The sequence below is a fragment of the Hyaena hyaena genome, unplaced genomic scaffold (assembly GCF_003009895.1).
Source record: "Hyaena hyaena isolate Hyena2069 unplaced genomic scaffold, ASM300989v1 scaffold_459, whole genome shotgun sequence".
Taxonomy (NCBI): Eukaryota; Metazoa; Chordata; class Mammalia; order Carnivora; family Hyaenidae; genus Hyaena; species Hyaena hyaena.
In genome coordinates, this window is record NW_024081093.1 from 1,312,252 (window position 1) to 1,336,893 (window position 24,642).

At 54.8% G+C, this 24,642-nt stretch overlaps 1 protein-coding gene and 1 long non-coding RNA gene across 3 annotated transcripts in view; both read right to left on the minus strand.

Annotated features, from left to right (window-relative positions):
- Positions 1-4,272: 4,272 nt before the first annotated feature.
- On the minus strand, positions 4,273-6,223 carry LOC120246262. Of its 2 annotated transcripts, none has more exons than XR_005531992.1 (3): positions 5,885-6,223; positions 5,220-5,351; positions 4,273-4,506 (listed from the first exon to the last, which is right to left on the minus strand). It is a non-coding gene; the product is annotated as an uncharacterized LOC120246262 (long non-coding RNA). The 2 variants fall into 2 exon arrangements; XR_005531993.1 differs by lacking the exon at positions 5,885-6,223 and adding an exon at positions 5,731-5,798.
- Positions 6,224-10,554: 4,331 nt separating this feature from the next.
- Positions 10,555-24,642, minus strand: part of ANO10 (anoctamin 10) — a 225,259-nt gene continuing 211,171 nt past the window's right edge. Inside the window, exon 13 of the mRNA XM_039253735.1 lies at positions 10,555-11,060. Coding sequence (XP_039109666.1) covers positions 11,010-11,060 — 51 coding nt within the window. The 3' untranslated portion in view covers positions 10,555-11,009. The remainder of the gene's footprint in view (positions 11,061-24,642) is intronic.

The window sequence follows — 24,642 nt, forward strand, 5'->3', positions numbered from 1 at the left end:
CATTCTGGGGCCCGCTTTCACCTCACTGCTTTTCATCCTCCTGACTCCTCTTTCTCCCAAACTCTGAACTTGGAGTACTGCAAGGTTCATTTCTGGATCCTTCTCTACACTTAGTCTCTCGGCCATCCCATTCAGTTTACATGCTGATAGAACCCAAAATATTTTTAGCCCACCTCCTAGGAACACCAGATTCCAACAACCTATTTGACTCAGCTATGTGGGTGTGTCTAATAAGCACCTTAGTTTTTATATGTTCAAAACTTAACAACCTTTCCCTCAAATCCTTACCCTCCTAATGCTTCCCATGTCCTAAGTGGCTGCTCTCAACCTTGTTGCATGAGAATCTTGGTATCGTCCTTCCCTCTGTCATTCCAGTATCCAATCTGTCAGCTAACCTTTTTTTTTTTTTATGGTGAGAGCAACCGTGCACAAACTGGGTGGGGTGGGGGAGTGGTGGGGGGTGGGGGGAGAGGGGGAGAGAGAGAGAGAGAGAGAGAGAGAGAGGGAAAGAGAGAGAGAGAAAGAGGAGAGAATCCCAAGCAGGCCCCACACTGAGTGTGGCTTGATCCCATGACCCTGGAAGCATGACCTGAGCTGAAATCAAGAGTCAGATGCTCAAATGACTAAGCACCCAGGTGGCCCCCAACAGCAAATCTTATGCACCATTCAAAAACTGACCCCTTCTTGGAGCGCCTGGGTGACTCAGTCTGTTAAGCGTCCAACTTTGGCTCAGGTCATGATCTCACAGTTTGTGAGTTCAAGCACCACGTCAGGCTCTGTTGCTGACAACAAGAAGGCCTGGAGCCTTCTTTGGATTCTGTGTGTCCCTCTCTCTCTGCCCCTCCCCTGCTTGTGTTCTCTCTTTCAAAAATAAATAAAACATTAAAAAAAAAAGACCATAAAACACAAAAATTGACCCCTTCTCAGTGCCTTCACTGTGAACACTCTAGCCTGTGACACCAGCCTCACTCAAATGGACAACTGTGAACTCCTGGAGCATCTTGCTGCTTTTACCCTTCCCTTTCTCTTGTCTGTTCTCCATTCAGCAGTGTAACTGATCCTTTTGTTTATTTTTTTGTTTTCTTTAAATATAATTTATTGTCAAGTTAGCTAACATACAGTGTATACTATGTACTCTTGGCTTCAGAAATAGATTCCTATGATTCATCGCTTCCATACAACACCCAGTGCTCATCCCAACAAGTGTCCTCTTCAATGCCCATCACCCACTTTCCCCTCTCCCCTACACCCCACCCTCATCGACCCTTGGTTTGTTCTCTGTGTTTAAGAGTCTCATGGTTTGCCTCCCTCCCTCTGTGTTTGAAACCGTGTTTTCCCTTCTCTTCCCTTCCCCCATGGTCTTCTGTTAAGTTTCTCAAATTCCACATAGGAGTGAAAACATATGATATGTCTTTCTCTGACTGATTTCACTCAGCATATTACCCCCCTCCTCCCTCCCCCGCCGATCCATCCATGCTGTTGCAAACGGCAAGATTTCATTCATTCTCGTTGTCAAGTAGTATTCCATTATATATATAAACCGGGTTTTCTTTATCCATTCATCAGTGATGGACATTTGGGCTCTTTTCATAATTTGGCTATTGTTGAAATCGCTGCTATAAACATTGGGGTACGTGTACCCCTGTATCCTTTGGCTAAATTCCTAGCAGAGCTATTGCTGGGATGTGGGGTAGTTCTATTTTTAATTTTTGAGGAAACTCCATACTGTTTTCCAGAGGGGCTGCACCAGTTTGCATTCCCACCAATAGTGCAAGAGGGTTCTCATTTCTCCACATCCTCACCAACATCTGTTGTTTACTGAGTTGTTAATTGTAGCCACTCTGAGGTGATATCTCAGTGTGGTTTTGATTGGTATCTCCCTGATGATGAGTGATGTTGAGCATCTTTCCATGTGTCTGTTGGCCATCTGGATGTCTTCTTTGGAAAAGTGTCTGTTCATGTCTTCTGACTATTTTTTCACTGGATTATTTGTTTTTTGGGTGTTGGGTTTGCTAAATTCTGGATATTAACCCTTTATCCAATATGTCATTTGCAAATATCTTCTCCCATTCTGTCGGTTGCCTTTAGGTTTTGTTTACTGTTTCCTTTGCTGTGCAGAAGTTTTTTTTATCTTGATGGGGTCCCAATAGCTCGTTTTTACTTTTATTTCCCTTGCCTTTGGAGACATGTCGAGTAAGAAATTGCTGTGGCTGAGGTCAAAGAGGTTGTTGCCTGTTTTCTCCTCTAGGGTTTTTGATGGTTTCCTGTCTCACATTCAGGTCCTTCATCCATTTTTGAGTTTATTTTTGTGTCGTGTAAGAAAGTGGTCCAAGTTCATTCTTCTGCATGTTGCTGTCTAGTTCTCCCAGCACCATTTGCTAAAGAGAGTGTCTTTTTTTTCCATTGGATACTCTTTCCTGCTTTGTCAAAGATTAATTGGCCATACATGTGTGGGTCCATTTCTGGGTTCTCTATTCTATTCCATTAGTCTATGTGTCTGTTTCTGTGTCAATACCATACCGTCTTGATGATTACAGCTTTGTAGTAGAGATTAAAGTCTGGAATTGTGATGCCTCCTGCTTTGGTTTTCTTTTACAACATTACTTTTGCAATTCAGGGTCTTTTGTGTGAGTGACCCTTTTAAAAGCTAACTCATGTTATATTTTGAAAGGTACTTAATTTCCAAATATTTAGAGATTCTCCACGTAAGTTTCTGTTACCGATTTCTAGTGCAGTTCTGTTTTGGTCAGAAATTATGCTTTGTATAATTTAAATCTTTTTAAGCTTACCAGAAGTCTTTTTGTGGCTTGGCTAATGGCTTTCTTTGGTGAGTGTTTTTGTGAGTGTTGGAAAAGTACGGCTGTAAGTAAAGTGTTCTATGTGTATCAGTCAGCTCAGGTTGCTTCCTAATGTTGATTCGAGTTTTCAGTATACTTACTGATTTTCTCTCTCCTATCACTTAGTGAGGAAGGAGTACTGAGATCTGTAATTTTGGATTTGCTATTTCTCCTTTTAGTTCTGTCCTCCTTACTTCATGAAATTTGAAGCTTTGTTGTCAGGTACATGCACATTTAAGATTGTTAGGTCCTCCTGACAAAGTGATCTTTTTTCATCATTATGAAATGTTCCTCTTTATCTCTGGTAATTATTCTTTGTCATGAAATCTACTTTGTGCGATAAAGCCACTCTGTTTTCTTTGATTTGTAGGACTATATCTTTTTCCATCTTTTTACTTTTCCATCTTTTTACCTTTAACCCGTGTCTTTATATCTAAGCTAGAGTTATTTTGTTTTTGGATTTTTTTGTTGTTCTTTATAGACAGCAAGCATACAGTGGGGGTCTTATTTTTTATGCAGTCTGCAAATCTTTGCCTTTTATTTGGAGTGTTTTAGATCAATTACATTTAGCATAATTATCAACATGGTTGAGTTTAAATCTACCATCTTTCTGGTGTTCAGTATGTCTTCTCTGTCTCTTGTTTCTTTTCTACTCTTTTACTCTCTCCTTTTTGTTTCACTGAGCACCTTTACTGGCTTATTGGTTGTGCCTCTTTAATTTTTTAGTGGTTACTATAGGAATATATATAGATATATATGTATATATATGTGTAAATGTGTGTGTGTATATATATATATTTAGTACCATATATATATATCCATGTATAAAACTACAATCTAGGGGCACCTGGTGGCTCAGTTGGTTGAGCATCCAATTCTTGATTTCGAGCCCCATGTCGGGCTCCATGCTGAGTGTGGAACCTGCTTAAGATTCTCTCTCTCTCCCTCTGCTCCTCTCCCCTGCTGGCACACATCATCCGTCTCTCAAAACAAAAACAGAAACAAACCCCATGGTCTACCTCATGTAGAATGTAAGACACTTACAATTGTATACTCCATTTCCTCTCCCTATTCTTTGTGTTGTTGTTGGCATACATTTTATTTTTACATATGCATAAATATTTTTGGTTTGAATTGTTTTCTTTTTAAGAGATGAAATGTGAGGGGAAAAGTCTCTTCTTTTACCAACACCTTTATCATTACCAGCACTCTTCATTTCTTTGTGTAGATCCCCATTTTGGTATTTTCGTTCTGTCTTTAGAATTTAAAATTTTCTTACAGTGAAGGTCTGCTGACAGTATATTCTGTCACTTTTGTCTGTACTTGTCTAAAAAGTACTTTTAATTCATGAGGGACATTTTCATTGGGTATTGAATTCTAGGTTGATAGTGTTTTAGTACCATCCTAGACACATTTTACATTGTTGAGTGCTGGATTTTTTTATTTATGGAAAAGTGTTTTCATTTTGGCATACAGTTACTTGGAATCGGTAGATCCTTTGGGGTCTTGCTTTTTTAAAGTGTGTTGGGACAGATCCAGGGCTAATGTGGCCCAGCACTGAGACAGTGCCTCCTAAGCATTCTGCTGAAGTGACACATTACTCCACTGAAGCACGCCAGACTTCAAGCTGCCCCTCTGCCATTCTGCCCCCACAGCGGCCCCCTGGGATCTGGGGAGGGACAGATGAGAGGGCAAAGTGGGCTTTAGCCTTCCTTGAGCTAACAGGATTGCCAACGCAGGCCTATTAGGGCCCCTGTATTTTTGAGGACCCCTGACTCCAGAATGGAGTATTGGTGGACACCCCACTGCAAGCAAAGCGTTAACAGGTTGAGAAGTTAGGAAGAGAAAAAAACGGAAGTTTGGTCATTGTGAGTTCATAATTCCCTTAGGGAAGAAATGAGGATTTCACTTGGTACCAGAGGAAGATCAGAGATGGTGATGTGTGGCAGAGCACTCACTGCTGGGAGGGTCCTGAGAGTTCCAAGGAGGGTGAGTCCAGGGAGGGAATCAGAGTCGAGTGCCAGGGACGGAGAACTGATTAGCTGGGCAGATGGGGATCGCCAGCTCCTGTACATGCCAGGAGCCCCGGGGGGACTTTGCTGAGGGAGAGTCCGCTTTGCCCCTTTGCTCATTCATCCTTCCCCTAGGATGCTGAGTTCTAAGCTGGAATACTGGCGGGACTGGAGGCTGGGGCGCCCTGCTGGAAGGAGGGTGCTAAGTGGCTGGCGTTAAGGTGGAGACTTGAGTGTGTGAGGCGCGTCATCAGCCTGTGGGCCCCTTGACTTAATGCTCTGCTCTTAGTTTGTTGTCTTGAAATTCTCAGCAACCTTCGAGCAAGGATACCGCATTTTCGCTTTGCGCTGGGCCCTGAGGGTTACGCACCTGGCTGAGAGATGGCTTGCAGGTCTGTCCTCCGCAAGTATGGGGAGGCGATCTCAACACCGATAAGGGAGGGCTTTGGCAAGAGTACAGGCCCTGCGGGAGCAGTAAAGGCCAGAGACAAGTCCAGACGCCCTGCAGCGTGGGGGTAAGAGAAAGCACGGAGGAGGCAAGGAGTGGAGACCACAGCTCCTGCTGTGAGGAGCAGGCAAGCCCGGGGAACTTCTGAGGCCGAGCGGTCTGTGGATCAGCTCTGGGCACCAGAGCCTCCCCTGGGCTCTGGAGACTGAGGTGGAAGCGGGTCCTTGGAGGTGGGAAGTGTCAGGGGAGAGATGGACGTGGCCAGGTGAGTGGTGGGTGTCACTTCGATAGTGCCTGGCCGAGGGAGGGGTGGGTGGCACACTGCCCCTGCCTCACCGTGGGGACGTTGAGGCTGAGGGGGCCTGCCCAAGGGCGCACCATGGGACCTGACCCCGGAGCCCACCCGGATGGGGCGAGTTGAGAAGGGCATTACCTTTGATCTTCCAGGACCCGAGAGCTGGGCAAAGCAGTGTTAAGGCCTTGTGCTAGAAGGTTCCACTTTAACCCACGCTAGAGCTTGGACATGACGTGTCTATGCATCTTGTTACCTTTCTAACACCTGAGAAATAACAAGTTCGGGGACACACCTGGTCCTGGGTGGGTGGGGTGCAGACCTGTAGGTGAGACCTGGATGGACAGCTTATCGCGCCTCGTGAGGTGACATCATTAGATTCGGGCCCGAGAGGGCTGCTCCCACGACGTTGCCCAAAGAATTCCAGCCGTTGGAAGCGTCCCGGGGCTGCAGAGCTAGTCTCGGACCCGCCGCCTGGGAGGACGCTGGGACCAGGGGGGCCCCCAGGACGCCCGTGGTCTGCGAGCCAACAGTGCCGTCAGCGTGTGCGTGCGGAAAGCGCGCAGGGCGACAACCCGCCTGGTGGACACGCGGTTTGGGCGCAAGCCGGCCACGTGGCCGCGTTGATCCAGGTTAATGCAGACCCCGGCCCGCGGCCTGCCTGCGGGTGAGGTGCCGCGGCGCTACTCCTGGCCGGCGCGCGGGCGGTGGCGGCGGGGTGCCCGGCAGGGCCCGGGGCAGGCAGGGCGCCCTCAGGCCCGGGACCGCCTGGCCCGCTAGCTCGCGCCCCCCTCCCCCCGAGTCTGGATTCAGCCGACCCCATCTGTGCCTGGCAACGCCGCGGTGGCTTCGGCCTTGGGCTCCGGGGCGGCTCGGAGGGGCGGAAGTTGCTTTAAGGCGGCTCAGCGGCCTCGTCAGGGCGGGGGCGGAAGTGGGTCCCCTTCCCGCTTTGGCGGCTGCGCAGAGGGAGGCCGGTGCCCGTGTGTATACCGGAGTCGCCCCCGGGGTACTCGGCCCTCCGCCGTCGCGTCCTGGTGGTGAAGGCGCTGTGAGGTGAGGATTCGGTGCCCGTCGGGGGCGGGGGACGGCCGCGGTGCCCTGTCCCCCGAGAGGGGCCGCAGCCCCGGACGTCCCCGTGCTGCCTGGGCCTCCGCACGCGCGGGCCGGGGTGGGGGGTGGGCACGAGGAAGGGGCCACGTGCTCTGGACACTTGGTGCCCGGTGTCTCCCTTCCCCAAGCCAGGTTCCCCAGCTCTAGCCGGTGCGGAGGAGGCCCCGTGTCTGCGGGCCGCGCGCCCGCAGCGTGATCTGGGCCAGGCGCTCAGGGAGGGCTTGGTACCGCGTTGCCTTGCGTCGGGTCATCCCTGCGGCCCCTGCCGGCTGTCCGGGGGCCCCCCAAGCCTCGGGGAGGAGGGAGGTCGACCGCTGCCGGCCTCCAGGGAGCTGGCGGGGCTCTGGTCCTGCACGCGGCTGCTCCCCTGCCCCAGGTCCTGGTCAGGCCCAGGGGCAACTTGGCCAGTGGGTGGGGAGGTTCCCCCCCCGCCCCCCCCGCCGGGACCATGGTGACGAGGCAGGGGGACAGGAGGCTGCCTCTTTCTCTCCCGGAGGGAAACAAGAAAGGCCCCCCCCCCTCACGTGGCTCTCAAAGCTCGGTGAGCGCGAGCCTCGTGGCGGGCACCCTCCAAGCTGCAGACTCTTGGGCCAGGCTGCGAGGCGGGACCGGGGCGTCCGCTGCGACAAGGTCCAGGTGACCGGTTCCCAGAGGGCCGCGAACACCGAGGAATTTGGGGCCCTGTGTTGCCGAGCGAGGCCCGCAGCCACGTGGCCCCGGCCCGGACTCGCCGCCCAGCCGGTTGCGGCCCCGGATGGCTTGCTGCACCCCCTACCTCGGACTCTTCCGGCAGCGTCCGCACCTTCCCGGCTGCCTGCTTCCCTCCTGCCAGGCCCGGGGGTTGTCTCCCCTCCTCTGAAGAGGCTGCGGCCCCTCTCCTGGTTGGGATGAAAGGGCGCTCCCAAGCTGAGGGACACAGCTGCCCCGGCACAGGGGACACGCCTTCCCTCCAGGCTCTGGTGGCTCCAGCCCGTGTCAGGTCCCCTTCTCTTCAGGCCACCTAAAGGTGGGTGTAGGGGACAAGGACTTGGCCCGGGGCACATGCCAGGTGCCATCCTTGCAGGCGGTGTGATTCTTGAAATAACTCAGGGGGAGGAGTCGGCCGCCCCGGCCTGGCCTCTCTTTCTGTAGCCTTCTGTCTTCTGTCCCCGGTTTCCTGCATGGTAAAGGGGGGGAGCTGCAGGGGTTAGGGGGGAGGAGCCAGCAGATGGCAGGCAGCTGGGCGAGGGCTGTGGTACCATCCTGGCCAATGCGGGCCTTCGTAGGGCTGTGGAGAGCTGGCTGTGCTGCTGCAGGAACCCTGCGTGCCTCAGTTTCCTCATTTGTGAAAGAACAATAGAGGGAAACTGAGGCCCACAGGATATATCAAGGGGGTCACTGAGCTCCCGGCCTCCAGCTCCATCTTACGACCGGGCGTCCCTAACCACTGGCTGCTCGCTTCCTCCCAGAAGCCACTAAGATAAAGATTTGTCCTTAAGCCTCAGCTTTTGAGCCGCTGGTAAATAGTGTGACAGTGTGGGCCTCAGGAAGGACAGGACTGTCCACGACCCGACGCGTTCTCCCCAAGGCTGCCTCCCAGGGGCTGGGCTCTCCAGCAGACACCCAGGCCCCATCATAGGGATACTCTGGGGTCTCTGGGGCGCCCACTAAATCTCAGGGCACAGAACCGGAGGCGATGCTGTTGTATGAGGGGAGTCAGGCTGAGCAGCAAACCGGGCCGGGGCCAAGCAGCGCCTGGATCAAGGCCCACTGACAAGCTGTGCGCTTAGGGACATTATCTCGGATCTCAGGGAGGCGAGCTGGGGGGAGCCGATGCCTTCCGTGGGGGGTGCTGTGCGGAGCTCCCCAGCAGGTTGGAGGCTCAGCCCCTGCCCCTTGCCTACCCAGCGAAGGCGGTGCTCGCCGCCAGGGCCCAGCCTCTCCCCGGGTGGCTGAGGCGCTTTTCCTGGGCCTGCCCAAGCAGCCACTCCACCACTTGAAAGCCAGTGGTGACCAGGCCTGGAGTCCAAACTCCGGTCTGGCCTTCTCTGCGTGACCGCGGTGCGAGCAGCCCCTCCGCCCACCGCTGAGACCTGCAGGGATGGACCCACAAGGCTCCGCAGCCCTTTCCTGCCTGTCCCAGCCTGCTCCTCCCCGGGGGGCCGCTGCGGGGTCCCTTCTGGGTGCTGTTCGGCTATGCACCCTTCGCGGCTGGGGCTGGCACCTCGAGTCCACGCGGTCAAGGTAGGGGCGTCTCCACTCCGGTCTGCTTTGTGGGACAGGCGGGCTGAGGACGCGAGAGCAGGGCTGTCTTGCAGCTGCAGCCCCCAGCGGTCCCCGTGAGAGCCGGGGCGCAGAGAGGGCGGCCCCCTCGGGTGTGGCCAGCAGGAGGCCTGGGGGGTGGGCGGGGACGGCGAGGACCCGTGGCCAGCAGTGTGGTGGTGGCCCGGAGGCAGAGGGGAGCCCAGAACCAGGACGCAGGCCCAGTTGGTGGGCAGGAGCGCTAAGGAAGACGGGGTGCGGGGTGCGGGCCGCAGTGAGTGGGGTCTGGAGGGGGCAGGGACCACCAGCCTCCCTCTGGACACCACCTGGCCGGCCCCACGCACCACCCCCCACCCCGTCCCCGGGGCCCCGGCAGAGGCGGGCTGTGTGTGTCCCATACCCCAGGGGTGCTGTGTCCCCCGTGCAGGCCTGGCTCAGCCCCGGTGACGCACTGCGCTTCTGCCGGGTCACGCTGCGGAAGGGCGGAGGGGGGTGCCTGGGAAAGACGGCGTCGGGTGCAGGGACCCCTGGGCGCTGCTTGGGCACCTCGCGTGCGAGGCGGGGAGGGCCAACCCGGAGAGGCCACCGCTCAGAGGTGGTTGTGCGCTCACGGGCGGGGAGGTGAGCTAACAGGCTTCACACCCCAGTGTGCTCGTGTGCCCGACCCCCATGGCCAGGACCCGCGGGAGACCCGGAGCTGGCCCCGGGGCCCCGTCTCCCCTTTCTCCGTCCCCAGCAAACACAGGCGCCCCGGCGGGACTGAGAGGAAGCTCCCGGAGGCCCCAGGCTCAGGACTGTAGTGGTGGCTGCTGATCGCTGCTGTTTCAAAGCACGGGCCTGTTCCCGAAAGCATTCATTAAGCATCGAACCACCACTGAATAACTGTGCCTTAGACCAAGCGGGGAGCAGGTCCATGCTGGCAGACTGGGTGGCCCGGCGGGACCAGCGGGGCAGCCCTGAGCGGCAGACGGGGGGAGTGAGGGCCCCCAGCACGCCGTGCCCAGCAGGATGGCTGCGCCGGCTCCACTTACGTGAAAGAGGGAACCAACGTGTGCCAGGCCCCCTGAGGGAGACAGGTCTAGAAGCTAGAAGGTCCTCAGCCCCTCTCAGCTCTTTCCCGAGTGGAAGGAAAGGCCCGTAGGTCTGTGGCGGCCTGGCTGTGAGGGACACCGACCCTGGCAGGGGCCGCTGGCTGCCCAGAGCTGGGCGATGGGCAGGGCAAGGAAGCCAGGCTCTGCCCTCCCAGGTGGTCCTCCTGGTTAGACCGCGGCAAGGGGAGCGGCCTGAGCTCGAGTCACCGTCTTCGTGCCTGAGAAAGAGGTGCGGGCAGCCACGGGCACAGGCGGGGGTGGATGGCACCCCTGGGCGGGGCCGCCTTCCGCAGGGGAGAGCCCATGCCAGGGTGCCGGGTGAAAGCATGAGCGTGAAGTCAGCCCCGGTGGCCTTGCCAGGTCCTGGGAGGGGACAGGCCCCAGGCTGTGGAAGTGACACACAGGTGCCCAGCCGCAGGCTGAGCCCCACTCCCCGCGCCCGCCTTTGTGGCTCCTGGAATGACGTGACCAGGGCTGGCTGCGGGAGGGGGGGGCATCCCAGTCCACGTACGGCAAGTAGGAGTCAAGAAAGGTACGGGTTGCCTTTAATAGCTCCGTTACTATGGTTTTTGGTGAGAAAGGGTCTGTTAACATAACTGCAAAATAGAACCGGGGAAGAAAAGAGGTATTTAGAGCCGTCCAGGTGCTGGAGACACTGCCTCGCGGCACACGCTCCCTCTCGATTGGGGCTCAGCAGGTGGCCCCTTCCGAGTGGCTCCATGGTGGCGTGGTAGGCACACACCTGACCTGCTGCCAGGGCCGCAGGTGTGACAGTGGCTGTGAGGGGTGAGGCCCCGGGGCAGGGGCAGGCAGCTGCGGCAGCCTGGGTGGGGGGGGCGGCGGGAGCAGGCCTGGCCACCGGGACCCCAGGGGGAGGGCGTGCCTGCTGCCTGGCACTGCTTCCTGTGGCCACGGATTGGGTCTGGCCTCTGCCCTCGCTCAGGGGCAGCCTGGGTGGGCGCTCAGGCCTCCTTGTCCTTACGGCCTTCCGGATTCCGCCTTCAGGTTTTCGGCCATGAGCTTCATTTGCTGTTGAGAGAACAGAGGACACTGGGTGAGCCACGCGCGCTTGAGTGGTGGCCCCTGGGTGGCTGGTGGCACCAGCGGCAGTGGTGCTCCTGGAGCTCCATCAGAGCGCCTCTGAACCCACAGGAGCCAGAGCTCTGATGCAGCCTGAGGCTTCCGGAGCGTGCAGAGCCTCGGCTTGACCCTGACGAGATGGGAGCCAGAAGGCGTGGGGTGGGAACGTGGCGTGGAGCCAGCACGGTGGGGGTTCTTCCGATCTGGAAATGAGCAGCAGCTGGAATCTCCCTCCCCCGGACCTCCCGGGCCCCCAGCACACGAGGGGCAGGGACGGGACAGAGCAGGGGGCCCGAGCACGGACACGGGGCCAAGTCCGTGTTCTGTCCCTGTAAACTGGGCGACCCTGCAGATTTGACGTCTCTGAGCCGTTGTTTCCACATCTGCGCGGGGAGAGTCCTGGTGCTGATTTGCAGGGTGGCCGTGGGGGCCACTGTGCGTGAAACCCCTGGCCCCGAGAGATGTGCCAAAACAGTGGATGTTTCTAGGGGCCTCTGTCCCTGCAGACACAGGACCCCCTGCCCCCCCCCCACGCCACCCAGTGTCACTGGGGGCATCCTGTGAAATCCCCCCGAGGGCCGGGCCATGGTGGGGGTGGGCCTGCTGCTCCCCATCCTGGTCCCCCCCCCCCACCGGCTCCCAGGCCCTGTCCCGGGGGTGCTGGAAAACATCACCATGGCTCCGCCTTGTTTGTTGAAAAAATGAATAACTCCTTTGGAATTTGGCTTAAGATACACACGCTGATTTTTGACAACCGTTACTTACTTAGGGGAAAACAAGACTGCACACGACGGCGCTGGTGCCCCAGGCACCTGGCTGCCCCTCCTGGAAGCCCCTGGTGGCACACGGGGCCGGACATGACAGCACGCTCCCTCCGGCTTTCAGGGACAGGAGCCCCTTTTGTGGACTCTCATCGAACTCTCGGTCTCCTGCTTCAGCCCCATCTCCCCTTGAAGGATCCTGTAGATCCGTGGCACCTCAGGAGGCCGCCGCTCACTCCACACCTTCTCTGAGCCTGGCCTGTCGTCTACGGGGGGCACAGCGATGGGAGCCCGGGGCTGCTGCTCCCCCCGTGCGGGCTGGGGAGGGGCCTGCCACGTGCTGGTTTGTCCACAGCAGGCTCGGGGCGGGGGCGGGGGGCTTCTGCGGGGCGAGGAGACCGTCTGCCTGCGTGGGACGCAGTGGGCCCACCTAGGGCAGGCCGTGGGCACAGGGGCGGACGGTGGCCTGGGCACCCACAGCTGCAGTGTCTAGACAGCCTCCGGCCTGATGGGGGGATGGTGACGGTCTGATTCAGTTCACAGACCTGGAGAAGCAGGACTGCAGGCCACGCGAGTCTCCCAGAAGCCGTGTCCTTTCTACTCCCTGTTCTCTTAGGGGCCCACTCGGCCCGTTAACTGCTGATGTCACACACCCTCCCCCAGGAGAGCCGTGGCCCAGAGTTGTAGACGCTTCCAGCTGATGTCTTCTAATACTTAGGAGACCTTCTTAAAGTGTCTTTTTATGAGAGACCATGAATCTTTTTTCTGATTTGACAAGTAACCAGTAAGAAACGAAAGGCTACATAAATTTAACTAAACTACAACTATAATGAGGATAAAACACTCCCTAGCTTGTCAGAGAATCTTCTAGCATGCTTCCCCAGGACTCCATACGGGGAGGAAGTTCAAAATGGGCTTTAATCCAGAGGAGCCTCTGAGGCTCCCTGCAGGGTGCAGGCTGCTCCCCATTTGTGTGTGTGTGTGTGTGTTTGTGTGTGTGTCTCTGCCGCTGGGAGCCCTTGCCTGCAGGGGTGTCTGCAGATCTCCCAGGCTGCTCCCCATTTGTGTGTGTGTGTGTGTGTGTGTGTGTGTGTGTGTGCGCGTGTGTGTGTGTCTCTGCCGCTGGGAGCCCTTGCCTGCAGGGGTGTCTGCAGATCTCCCAGGTGGGGTCCCCCCACTCTGCAGCCGGGCTGAGGGTTCTGTCTGACGTGCCCTCTCCCCTCAACGACCCAGCTTTAAGTGACTTTCCTCTCAGGCCCGAGGTGGGAAGCTCACTCAGGCCAGGGAGGGACTTACCTCCCCCCCACCCCGCACCTGCCCTGCTCAGGGTGGCCTGGCTCCTGGGCACAGGGATGTCCAGGGGGTCCCGGGCGATCTGCACTGAGCTGCAGAGGTAGGCAATGGCTGGCGCCCCCACTGTCCTCGCCTGCTCAGCTGAGGCAGGGGGAGCACCTGTCGCTATGCAGAGGGGTGACTGGGCCCCTGCAGCCCTTCCCCTGTGCGGCGGCTCCCTCGGGGCCTGATCTGCCTCATGGAGCTTTGTGACCCCGCGGGAGACGTGGCCCACAGTGGGCGGGAGGGCTGGTGCCCCCCAGACCTTTGCCGGCACAGTGCTGAGCGCCTGGCCGTGGGGGGCTCGGGCTCGGCTGTCTCCCTGCACCGCCCGTCCTCCCTGCTGGACGTGCTGAGCCGGTGCCAGGACCAGGGCGCCACCGCCATGGCCGAAGCCCGCAGAGACGCCAGCAGCTCAGAAGAAACAAGCTGCAGTGGCCCGCCTGCCAGAGATGGCGGGTTAAACTGGTTTTGAGGTCAGTGAGCAACACCCAAATCCTCCCCGTGCAAACACGTCGGCCGCCATCTTCCTCCCAAAAGAGTAAGAAGCTACTGGGCCTTGAGATGGCTTCTCTCACGTCCCGGTCCGGGTTCCCGCTGCTGTCATGAACTTGTAACAGAACCTCTACCCCACAGTCCTGGTGAGGAGGAGCCAAGAGGCTGAGCCCCCGCCCACAGCCTCCCCTGCACGGGGGGGGGGTGGGGGGGGTGGGGGGGTGGCATGAGCGTTGGCAGACTGAACTCTGCACAGACAACCTAATCTGAAAGAATCTTGATGATCATTCAGTCCTGTGGCCGCTTACAGGTCTGGAGTCTCTCAAGTGCAGATTCATAGGCCCCTCCCTGAGCCGCTAACTCGCTGGTCTGTAGTGGGGCCCGGGTCTCTGAAGTTTCCCCCTAGACTTTCCCAGACTGGGCATCTCTGATTTGTTGACTGCCACCTTTCACAGGTCAGCAGCTGGAGTGGAGGGGGTATGGGTGGGACCCTTCTAGGCCCCGCTGTGGGCTCAGGCTGAGTCCCAGAGCAGCACCCAGCCCGTGCTGGCCCCTCTGGGCACCAGGCTGCCTCCTGTAGCGATGTACACCCTCCCCACCCCACCCCCACCGCCCCACCGCTTCTTTGCCTGGGGGGAGGGGTTTGGGAAGGAGCAGCATTATTCCTTTTTTAAAAAAAAACTGGCTTCTTTAGGGATTCTTTTTTTTTTTTTTTTAAATGTTTTATTTGTTTCTAGGAGACAGAGAGAGACAGCGTGAGCAGGAGAGGGTCAGAGAGAGAGGGAGTCACAGACCGAAACAGGCTCCAGGCTCCGAGCTGGCAGCCAGCACAGAGCCCGACGCGGGGCCCGAACCCACGAATCGCGAGATCACGACCCAAGCGAAAGTCGGACGCCCAACCGACCAAGCCACCCAGGCGCCCCTTCTTTAGGGATTCTTAAATTAAAACCTTATTAAGAATATAAGCAGGATAATAGTGCTTTCTTCCCCACAAGAAGCATCAGAATGAAGAGAATGAAATCTTCCCTAATTCATGACTCATTAAAGCACTCATGCTCCAAGATAACTCTTTAAAAAGCACGGACTGACTTCTTGCATCATTATTAGTGATGTAATAAGAGGAACCTGATCACTGAGCATGTAGTCCAAGTGCATAGCTTCACATGAGGAAGGACGCACAACTGGCCCCTCTTCCCTGCGGAGAAGTACAGAGGTGCTTTCTGAGGCCCCTCGCCCCCTGGGCTTGTGGCAGAGACTCTGAGACTCTGGCGGAGCCCACGACTGGCTTCAGGATGTCTCTGTTCACAGCGCTCAGAAATCACAACCGGCGGATTCCCTTCTGGCCCAGCGTGAAATCTGTCGGCAGCTACTCCATCCCCGTTCCGCACAGAGGCCTATTTGGGCAGCTCCCGGCTGAAGGGCAGAAAGGGCCTGTGCGTTTGTCTCTTCCTGTTTCCCTTCTCCTAGGTTCTGGACTACCCCCAGGTCACTTGGCCCAGAGGCGCTGTCGGTCACCATCACCCTCCGCTGTAATTCCTGCACTCCACTCACACCAGCTGGTTTTGTCCATGTTTATGTGCAGGTTTTTCCTGCTTCAATATTTTACCCACCTCGGGTGTCCTCTGGAGAGGGCACCACCCTGCTCTCTGCCCCCAGGGGCCCGCATCACAGTGCTGTGAGCAGGAGCCCACTCTGCATAAACGTCTGTGGAAGAGGACCACAGCCCAGGGACCACAGCCTGGAGCCCGGGGACCACAGCAGCCACCAGGGAGCTTAGAGTTCAGCCTGTGCCAACATGACGACAGTGAACTGGTAAGTAAACTGCAGTACTGGGGTATGTAAATGAGACACACATTCTCAGACCACAAAGCCGTTGGTCACATGGATGAGATCACGGAAAAGACCCAAGAGTGTGAGCTTTGTGTCAGAAAGTCCACGATTCTGGAGGCCTAGTTACCTGCACTGGTAGCAGTGCAGGTCTGGGCCCCTCAGGATCAGGACTCAGTGGGGACGGGAATCTCAGCTCCCCCGGAGCCAGCTGGGGGAGGTGGCGGGGGGAGGAAACTCAGGGGACACCAAGAAGGTCGCCAAATTACCAGCTTCATCCCAGCTGGAAACTAAGATTCCTCCCAGATCAAAGCCCAGCTCCAAAGAGCCCCCCGCCCAGTTCCCCCGACAGGCAAGATGCCGGGGGCTGGGGTGGGGGTGGTAGGCGGACACCAGTCCGTTAACTGATAAGCCAACCCTGCAGAGGGCAAAGTCAGTTTAACTTAAAAACACGTTTGTTTGTTTTTTTTTAAATCTACTTCTGAATCGTTTGGGTCCTACTTTCTCTGAATAATTGCGCTTCAGAGCTAAATTTCCAAAAGCAGAAGTTAAAAGCCCCAGGAAGGAGAACTCCGCAGATACCCTGAGCATCAAATGACTTCCTGTGAGAGTGAGGGGCCTGGACACGCCAGAGGTCCCGCCCCCCACCCCCTACCCCCTGGCGTGCACTCATTCCCGACACTTCCCTATTCTGGAAGATGGAGCCAAGGGCGTTCAACTGGCCGCAGGCGTCTCTGAGACCTAGGCCGTTAAAATGACAGATCTGCTGATGCTTCGAAGTTCTATGGGTGGCTGGAAGGTGCAGAGTACAAAGCAAAACTGATGAGAGAGTGGCCCACCTTGCTGGGTCGGGGAGGTATGCCGAAAGGCCTCATCAGGGCTGCACATGGCGTCTGTCCTTCCACAGTCCATCAGTTCTGGTATTTTCTCTGAGTTATGGGCCCCTAAACACAATCCTTTCCATTTATGCAAAACGTACACGCAATCACTAAGAGATTCACGTAGCCGACCCCCCAGTGGCACCTGGGCTTTCTGCCTGGGATGGGCACACACCGTCTACACAGTCTGTCGGGGGCTGCGGGACACAGGTGTGTCCACACCAGCCCCGTGCTTCATGCATGTTCTCTGTACCAGCTGCACGCAGTCCTCAGCTACTTACCTCCCCACCTGCCTGTTTCCTGCATTTCTAACTGCACTTGTGCATCAGAACCTCTTTCCCTCCTGCTTTACTGGTGTAACTTTTTTAAAAATATTTTTTTTAATGTTTTATTTCTGAGAGAGAGAGGCAGCATGAGCAGGGGAGGGTCACAGAGAGAGGGAGACAGAATCGGAAGCAGGCTCCAGGCTCTGAGCCAGCTGTCAGCACAGAGCCCGACGCGGGGCTCGAACCCACGAACTGTGAGATCATGACCTGAGCCAAAGTTGGACGCTTAACAGACTCAGCCACCCAGGCGCCCCTACTGGTGTAACTTTTAATGTCTGTCACATTCTATGATTTTTGTGTAACTCAGTGACCAACAGTTGTATCACAATACATACCAGACACTGTTTGAAACTCTATATATGAACTCACTTGCTCCTCATAACCACCATGAGAAACAGACTGTTACCATCATTTTAAACGCACAGGGAGGCTGGGAAGCCTGCCCATGGCCACACAGCTCACAGGAGGTCTGAGCCCAGCAGGCCGACACTGCTCTGGTTTTGTGCTATTATAATGGCACCTAGCTCTCTGCCGCAGTCACCGAAGCTCTGAGATGCAGATTCTGCTGGGTCACACTTCCATCTCAAGATGGTTTGCTGAGATTTTTCTGATTCTTCGCGAGGCCTCAATTTTGTCCCATCCCACCTGGTGCAGATTTTCCGCTTCTGGTAAATCTCTAAACTGAGGTAGTCTGGCTCTAGAACCCACCACGTTCGCCTCTGTGCCGACCTGTGAGCATGATTTTAAGCATGATATTAAGTTGCTTACAACTCCAGGAAGGAAGTTTGAGAGTTAATTTGTCTTAAGAAGACAGAAATCCTTGGCTGCCTTCTTCTTCTTTTAAAAGAAGGGCCGCTGAAGGGCACCAGCATCAGAAAATATGGGAAATACGTTGGAACATTAGTTGGCAAAATCGCAAGTCCCCAAATAGCTCACTCGCGGAAAGGCTTGTGATGCACGGGCCACGAAGGAGAGCACCTCCGACAGGCAACCTGAATCTGGCAGCAAAGTGCAGTTCACTAAACACAGAAAGGGGAGTACAGAGAGTCATACATTATTCAGGAACAACGAAAGTTAAAATCAGCGATGTCTTCTTCGTTAGATGAGGAGAGAAAACTGGTAACAGATGTTGCTTAAAAGGCAGCTGAACTGAATAGATGCGTTTTGGAAACATCCAGATTCGAGTGTGGAGAATGAGAGCATCGGGCCCTAGGGTGCCCGGGGACATCCACAAAGGGGGGTGGCGCGGCATGCCCTGCCACGGGGGATCAGGTCAGAAAGCAGATGTAGAGCAGCAGTGCCGTTATAGATGAAAAGAGCCAGAGTCCTTGAGAACTAAGCCGTGAGTAATCCTAAGGAAATAATATACAGAGCAAACACTCGGTTCTTCTGCATGGCCATCCGCGGTGAGCATCATGACCACAGAAAGAGGTGAGGGCAGTGAGTGTGAGGAAGACAGAACGGGTGTCCTTGGCAAGTCACAAAAGTTGGGTCAAGGGGCCACCAATTCTTCATGAGAAAGGGGAAAAAGCATTTTGTGTTTTGGCAAATAATCACATAGAGTATGGTGATTGGTTTGCCCCAAATCAGAGGGCAAATGACTACGTTTCATTTAAAAATCAAGTTACTTTCCTAATGGCCTCTTTCACCGAAACAACTAGATTTCTGGGTGTGACGTTATGCTGCAGAATGAAATGCAGAAGGGAACCTTCCATCCACTCCATCTGCTGCAAAATGGTGCCGGGCTGTTCAGCAAAAGAGATGGAGGTGGACCGTCTAATTGTTTTCCATCAGCCCATGATCCTGACACACCCAGTGATGTTACTTTACAAGACATTAATCCAGCTCTTCAGATCACCCAGATGGCCAAGTGTGCGGTCTGCAGCGAGGCACTTCCTGGACAAGACTGTCACACCATCACCTACTCAGGAACTGGCCCCCTCTTGACCTGACTGCAGGAAGGATATGCCGGGGCCTCAGGACGTGAGTCCCTTTTCTGTCTGGAAGCCCTGGGTCGGGGTGGGGGGTGTATTCTTCTCTCACCGCAGAAGGGTCCCTTAGGAGGTGAGACCCAGAGAGGCTTGTCACCGGCCAAGGCCAATGATGACCCAGGCAACTCTCATCTTTATCTGTACGTCCTGGGTTGACAGGTAGGGACACGCCAGGGCTCAGGGCTCAGGCTGTGAGTGGAGCAGGAGCAGGCCAGAGGACCCCCGCAGAAGGTAGGCACCACCGGCCACTCCAGAGAAACCCCGCAAGCTCCTTCCGTACAAGCCACGGCTCTGTGGCATTTACAGACCCCGTGGCTGAGACGTCAACAATTTGGTTGGTTCGAGGCGCTACACAGAGGCTTATTTAAGAGCCCAAAGAACAGAAAAAAACACTACTGATTATTTGATTAACTGCAGAAATCAAAGGTCTCTAACAGGACCCTGAGCGTGGGGTGAGCGGGTGGTGTGGGGGTCGCTGGGGGGGACCCACAGCCCCCCACAGGGGTCCTGAGTCCAGGAGCACGGGAGGCCGGATTTCACTGTGGCGTGGAGCAGAAACCTGACACTTTAGAAAATAAAGGGCTGAGGCAAACATCCCGCTGAATTAAATGGAGGAGACAGGCTACTGCCCACACCAGGGTTTCAACCAGAGATGGTTTTTTTAAACTTTAAAATAAAAATTTTCCTCAAATATTAAGGGGGAATAACCTTTAATCTAAGAATGCAATGCCATCCCTATGAGGACCGAGGCAGCAGGATGAGTGGGGATGGCCGTATGGGTCAGAGACAGAGGTCTGACCTCTGTCAGGTCTCTGTCCTGAGAGGCACCCGCACCCCTTTCTGGGTGCCCGCCACGGGGGCTGGGGACACGCAGGCACGGCGAGGGCTCCCGGCTGCCGCAGATCGGCCCCAGCCTTCAGACGCGCCTCGCCCATCACCGAAGACTGGAAAGATGCTTGTGAAACTCCAGCGAGGCTGCAGGCCACAGAGAAGGCGCAAGTGCCCCCCACTGTCTTTAGGATGTCCCCAGCACGGTGGGGTGGTTGTCCCCCATTAAACTCTGTATGGCTCTTCGATAAACCCAGACATCTCTATCCTCTGTCAATCTAATATTTCACAATCAGTATGACAACTAGAACCAAATAAAACCCAACCAAGAATTAGAACACGGTGACTTTGACCCCTCGACATCGCCTCCACTGCCTGAGAGACTGGTGAGCTTTCTTCCCCCCGGGGCAGGGTCCCCTCCCCAGCAGGTAAGGATGGCTGCCCTGGGTGCCCGGGCTGTGAACCAGGACAGCCACCATCGGGTCCCTCTGGAGAAGCCCGGGCAAAGCCGGGGCCAGGGACGGTCTACCTGATCATACTTGATCTTTTTCTCTAAGAAAAACACCCTACAATGCAGGGGCTCTAGCCTTCGCTCACCTGACATCCCTTTCCCTCAGCAGCGATGCCTACTTATTTCTGTCTCTAAGTCTCATTAAATAGAAAAATTACTGCTTTCCCCTAAATCTTTTATTTCACTTTCCTCCCCATCACCTACATCCCCTCCTGGGTGAGCGGCAGTGACCGTAACCGACCCTGACGGCCGAAGAAGGTGACAGGAACGCCTCACTGCTGTGCCTCAGGGTCCTGAGCACATTGAGGCTGCCAGGGTTCCCTGAAATCCAGAACAGAAGTGGCTGCAGGGACTGAAACCCTCAGCACCAAACCACCACGGTCTTTCCATGAACTTTCCTCCAGGTGGAGGGTCCAGGTCAGACTGTGTAGCAGGTGGAGTTAGTACAGGAAGCTGGGAGAGGTTTTTAAAGCTCATGTTATTTTTTTTAATGGTTAAAAATATAGGCATGGAATTCATCGCTTCTATAAGAAAGGACTCTTGCAAATGTGTCTCTGAGAGCAAAGAAATCCAAGACCCTGGTGTGGTCAGAACACAGAGCCTGGACAAAGAAAGTGGCACACTGACTGCTGACGCCCCACACACAGTCTAGTCAGACCACAGAGGTCTTCCCCAGGTGTGTGTGTGTGCTTAGGGGACAAGTGGCCTGGCGTGTGTTGGGGTTACGTTAACCGAGATGGGGTTTCCCCAGGAGCGTTGATTGTGGAGTCTCGTTGAAATGAGCTATGGAACCAATGCTGGACTAGCCACTCAGCACATTGCACACATACCCTCCGGGGCTTGAGGAGTAGTGCTCCCGGGATGCCCCAACCAGAGGGGAGTACCAGCTGGTGAGGCTCTGAAAGGCAGCGGGTACACGTGCACGGGCTCTTCCCTATTTCTGACTGTATTCCAAAGGCTCTTTTGGGTTCCCTCCAAAATAACAAATACACAAGAGCAGCTACTTTAGTTTTCTGTATGCAGCACCACAGGCCCACTTTGTCCACGTAATGGACATACCAAAGTACAAAAGTTCTGACTGTTCTTAGGCTCTAACGGCACAAATGAACTTAGAAGATATTCTTGTTTTTTTTTCGCCACAAATGAACTTAGAAGATATTCTTGGTCCTTTGAATGAGGTCAATATTACCAAATTCAACTGTGCTTCGGCAAAAAAAAAAAAGGGGGGGGGGAGAAAGAAAAGAATTATTTGCACATTCAGAAAGAAGAAAAGCCAGGACAAAAACGTTGCAGTTCCATCCACATACCACATGCAGAAGAGCATGCACATAGAGGGACCGGTGGTAAGATGGCACTTCAAGAGGCTCCTAAAATCAGGAGGAAAGAAGCTAGGTCCAAATCCTTCATTCCAGTTCCATCTGGTTCTAGGTCTAAAAACATGGCTGAATTCCAGTGGTGAGGGCAGCAATGGTTTCTGTTCCCATCACACACTTTTCAGAATCTGGAAAGTTCTAGAAAAATGGAGTCTAGTGACCGTGCTGTCTTCAGTGCGACCTATGGAAGAGCTCACAGTTTGGGTTAAGCTCTTAGCCAGCGGGATCCTGCTTAAGGGGCATGGCCGCAGACACAGCTTTCTAACCCAGTCCCCGTATACAGTGTCAGAACCCTGCCTCCTTGCTTGGCTGTTTAGAAACATGAGCTGATCCACCTAATAGGTGCTGAATTAAACATGCCTCCAAATACTCAGTTCCTCCTCTACCATTACTGCTATTTCCCTGCATCAAGCCAAGAACAGCAGGGAGTGAAGAGATAAGCTGTTTGCTGACAGGGGAACCCCTGGTAAAAGTAGTAAAATACAGATGATTTTTGCCTATCACCCGTACCACCTGCAGGTCATTTTGTTAAGAGGACATGGGATAAATGTTTTCGGAGCACACGGCCAGGTTTTAGTGAAGGGATTCTGTGTCACCTAGCTAAGTCTGCAGCTGAGTCACAGTTAAGTCACATGGTTCTGGGAGGGGGAAGCAAATCAGTGTTTCCAGAACTTGTTTGGGACAAGCCGAAGAAACGAGCTTGACCAAATCTGTAATCATGCGGCTGTACCAGGCTGTGGGTATATACTGCATAGTTTTTTGCCCTTTGAACTGAGCATTCTGGGTAAGAATGTGGCAAAGCACGTGGATAAGTATCTTTCATCCTTAACTGAAAGGGCATGAAAACCACTGGAAGATAAAACACCCATAAGGTTAACAACAGAAGCCCGTGGACAAAGCCCCAGCGCCCTTATTGTCAAGAAGGAACTGGCATCAGTATTGAGACTTCTCTGGTGTGCTAGAAAAGCCAGTCACTCCCCGGGCACGCACAATGCGGCAGCCAGATGTCCGGGGCCGAGAGGAAGCGAGGGCTAACCGCAAGAGGAAAACATGCACCGGGCGGAAATGGAACAAAACAAAACAGTGGGGTGAGTCAGAGCTGAAAGGCCTCGACGCAATGAGAAGACAGCTATTTCCAAACCAAGCCCTCGGCAGGTGCCGATGCCCCCCCACCAAGAACGGCTTGAGAAGAACGGGGCCTGGGCCACAGTTCTCCAGTTCATCCCACCAACCCCCCCAGCTAACTACCCCAGTGACTGAGGAGCTTACAGCCCCTGGGACAGCGCCACAGACGCCAGGGTCTCTGGCTCCCCGGTGGACACACCTGGACCTTGAGCCCACCCCTTGGGTCTTCCTTCCCAGTGCTCCCCGGCCCCCTCCCTGCCCCGTTCTGCCCTTCCGCCCTGCACAGTACAAGCTGCTGCACCTTGCAAAATAAATCTTGGAGATAGTTCTATATCAGGAATTGTAGGAAGCTCTTTTTCTTCTGGATGCCTGCAGAATTTGTATGGATGGGACAATTCATTTAACGAGTCCCTAAACCACAGTGTCCCTGTAAACATGTGAGCATATCCGGGGAGTAAATTCTTGAGTTTTTTTTTTTTTTTTACAAATAGTTTATTGTCAAATTAGTTTCCACATAACACTCAGTGCTCATCCCCAAAGTGCCCTCCTCCATGCCCATCCCCCCCTCCCCCCCACATCCATCAGTCCTCAGTTTTTGTCAGCATTCAAGAGTCTCTCATGGTTTGCCTCTCTCCCTTTCCCCCACCATTTCCGCCCTTCTTCTCCCCCTTGTTCCTCCGTCAAGTTCCTCCTAATCCTCCTATACGTGCAAACATATGATATTTGTCCTTCTCTGCCTGACTTATTTCGCTCAGCATCACACCCTCAAGGTCCATCCATGTTGCTACACATGGCCAGATTTCATTCTTTCTCATTGCCATGTAGTATTCCATGGTATAGATAAACCACATCTTCTTGATCCATTCATCTGTTGATGGACACTTAGGTTGAGCTTTTCTTTAGGCTATTAAACACTCTACTGTCTCTCATTAAACAGACAAAATTCTTCCCTCCACCCCTTACCCCCATTCTGGCTCCCCAACCACCCCATCATGGCACCCAGCCAGTGAACCCACTGAGAAAGATCCCTCTACGGTCCCCAGGCTGCCATATTGCCAAATCCAAGGCCGGTTTCTGGTCTTCATCCGATGCGTTCATGGCTGCACCAGACATCCTGCCCCCCACCGCCCTTCAGACATTGCTGCCTGTGACTGTAACGTGACCCCTCACCTAGCCCTCCAGACCTCCCATCTCCCTCTGCCCCATGTCCAGCCTCTTCTGGAAGCAGTCCTCAAGCTCCAGGCTCCTTGTTCACTTTAGACCAGCACCACTGGCCGGAACATTCTGTGATGACAGGTAGGTTTTATTAGCACTTAAAACGTAGTCAGTGCAACTAGGAGCTGGATGTTTAATTTGATCTAATTTGACTAACTTAAAAGTAAATGGCCACGGGTGGCTGGAGGCTACCGTGGACAGTGCTCTCCCTGAGACCGCACATCCCAGCTGGGCCACCACCTGCATGCAGGGCATGCACACATCCCTACGCCCAGCTCGGACGTCCTTCCCAACTCACACAATCACTGCCCAGCTGACATCTTCCCTCGAAGGCCACTAAACGGACAAAATGAAATTTGAGATCATCTCTCCTGAAGCCAGGCTGTCGGCCTGCTTAGGGAAGTGCCCACCTCACAGCTCAGGAGCCTCGGAAAGCCAAGTGTGGTTGACTCCATCTCCCGATCGTTCCTGATGCGTCTGCACTCCTCTTGATCACTGTCACATGAATCCATCCTGGAACTGGTGCGACGGCCTCACTACTGGCCTTGCATTCCCTCCGACGACCCCCTAGTCCTCACAGGTATGCCACGCTCAGCAGGCCATGGTACAGCCGGAGCACTCACTTATTCATCCATTAGACAAATGCAGAGTCCCAGGTGCATCCTAACCATGCTAGGCGCCACGCAGACGCCAGGGATCCTCCGAACCCCCAAAGTCAAGTTTGGGGCCAGCAGCGAGACGAGCAGGGCTGAGGCCTGGGTGAGGACTAGGAGTTAGTTGGGGGAAATGAGGCAGTAGTGATCCATTCTACTTGGGGCCAGGAAAGGCTGGAGAAGCAAGCACTTGACCAAGAGTCATCAAGGGAAGGT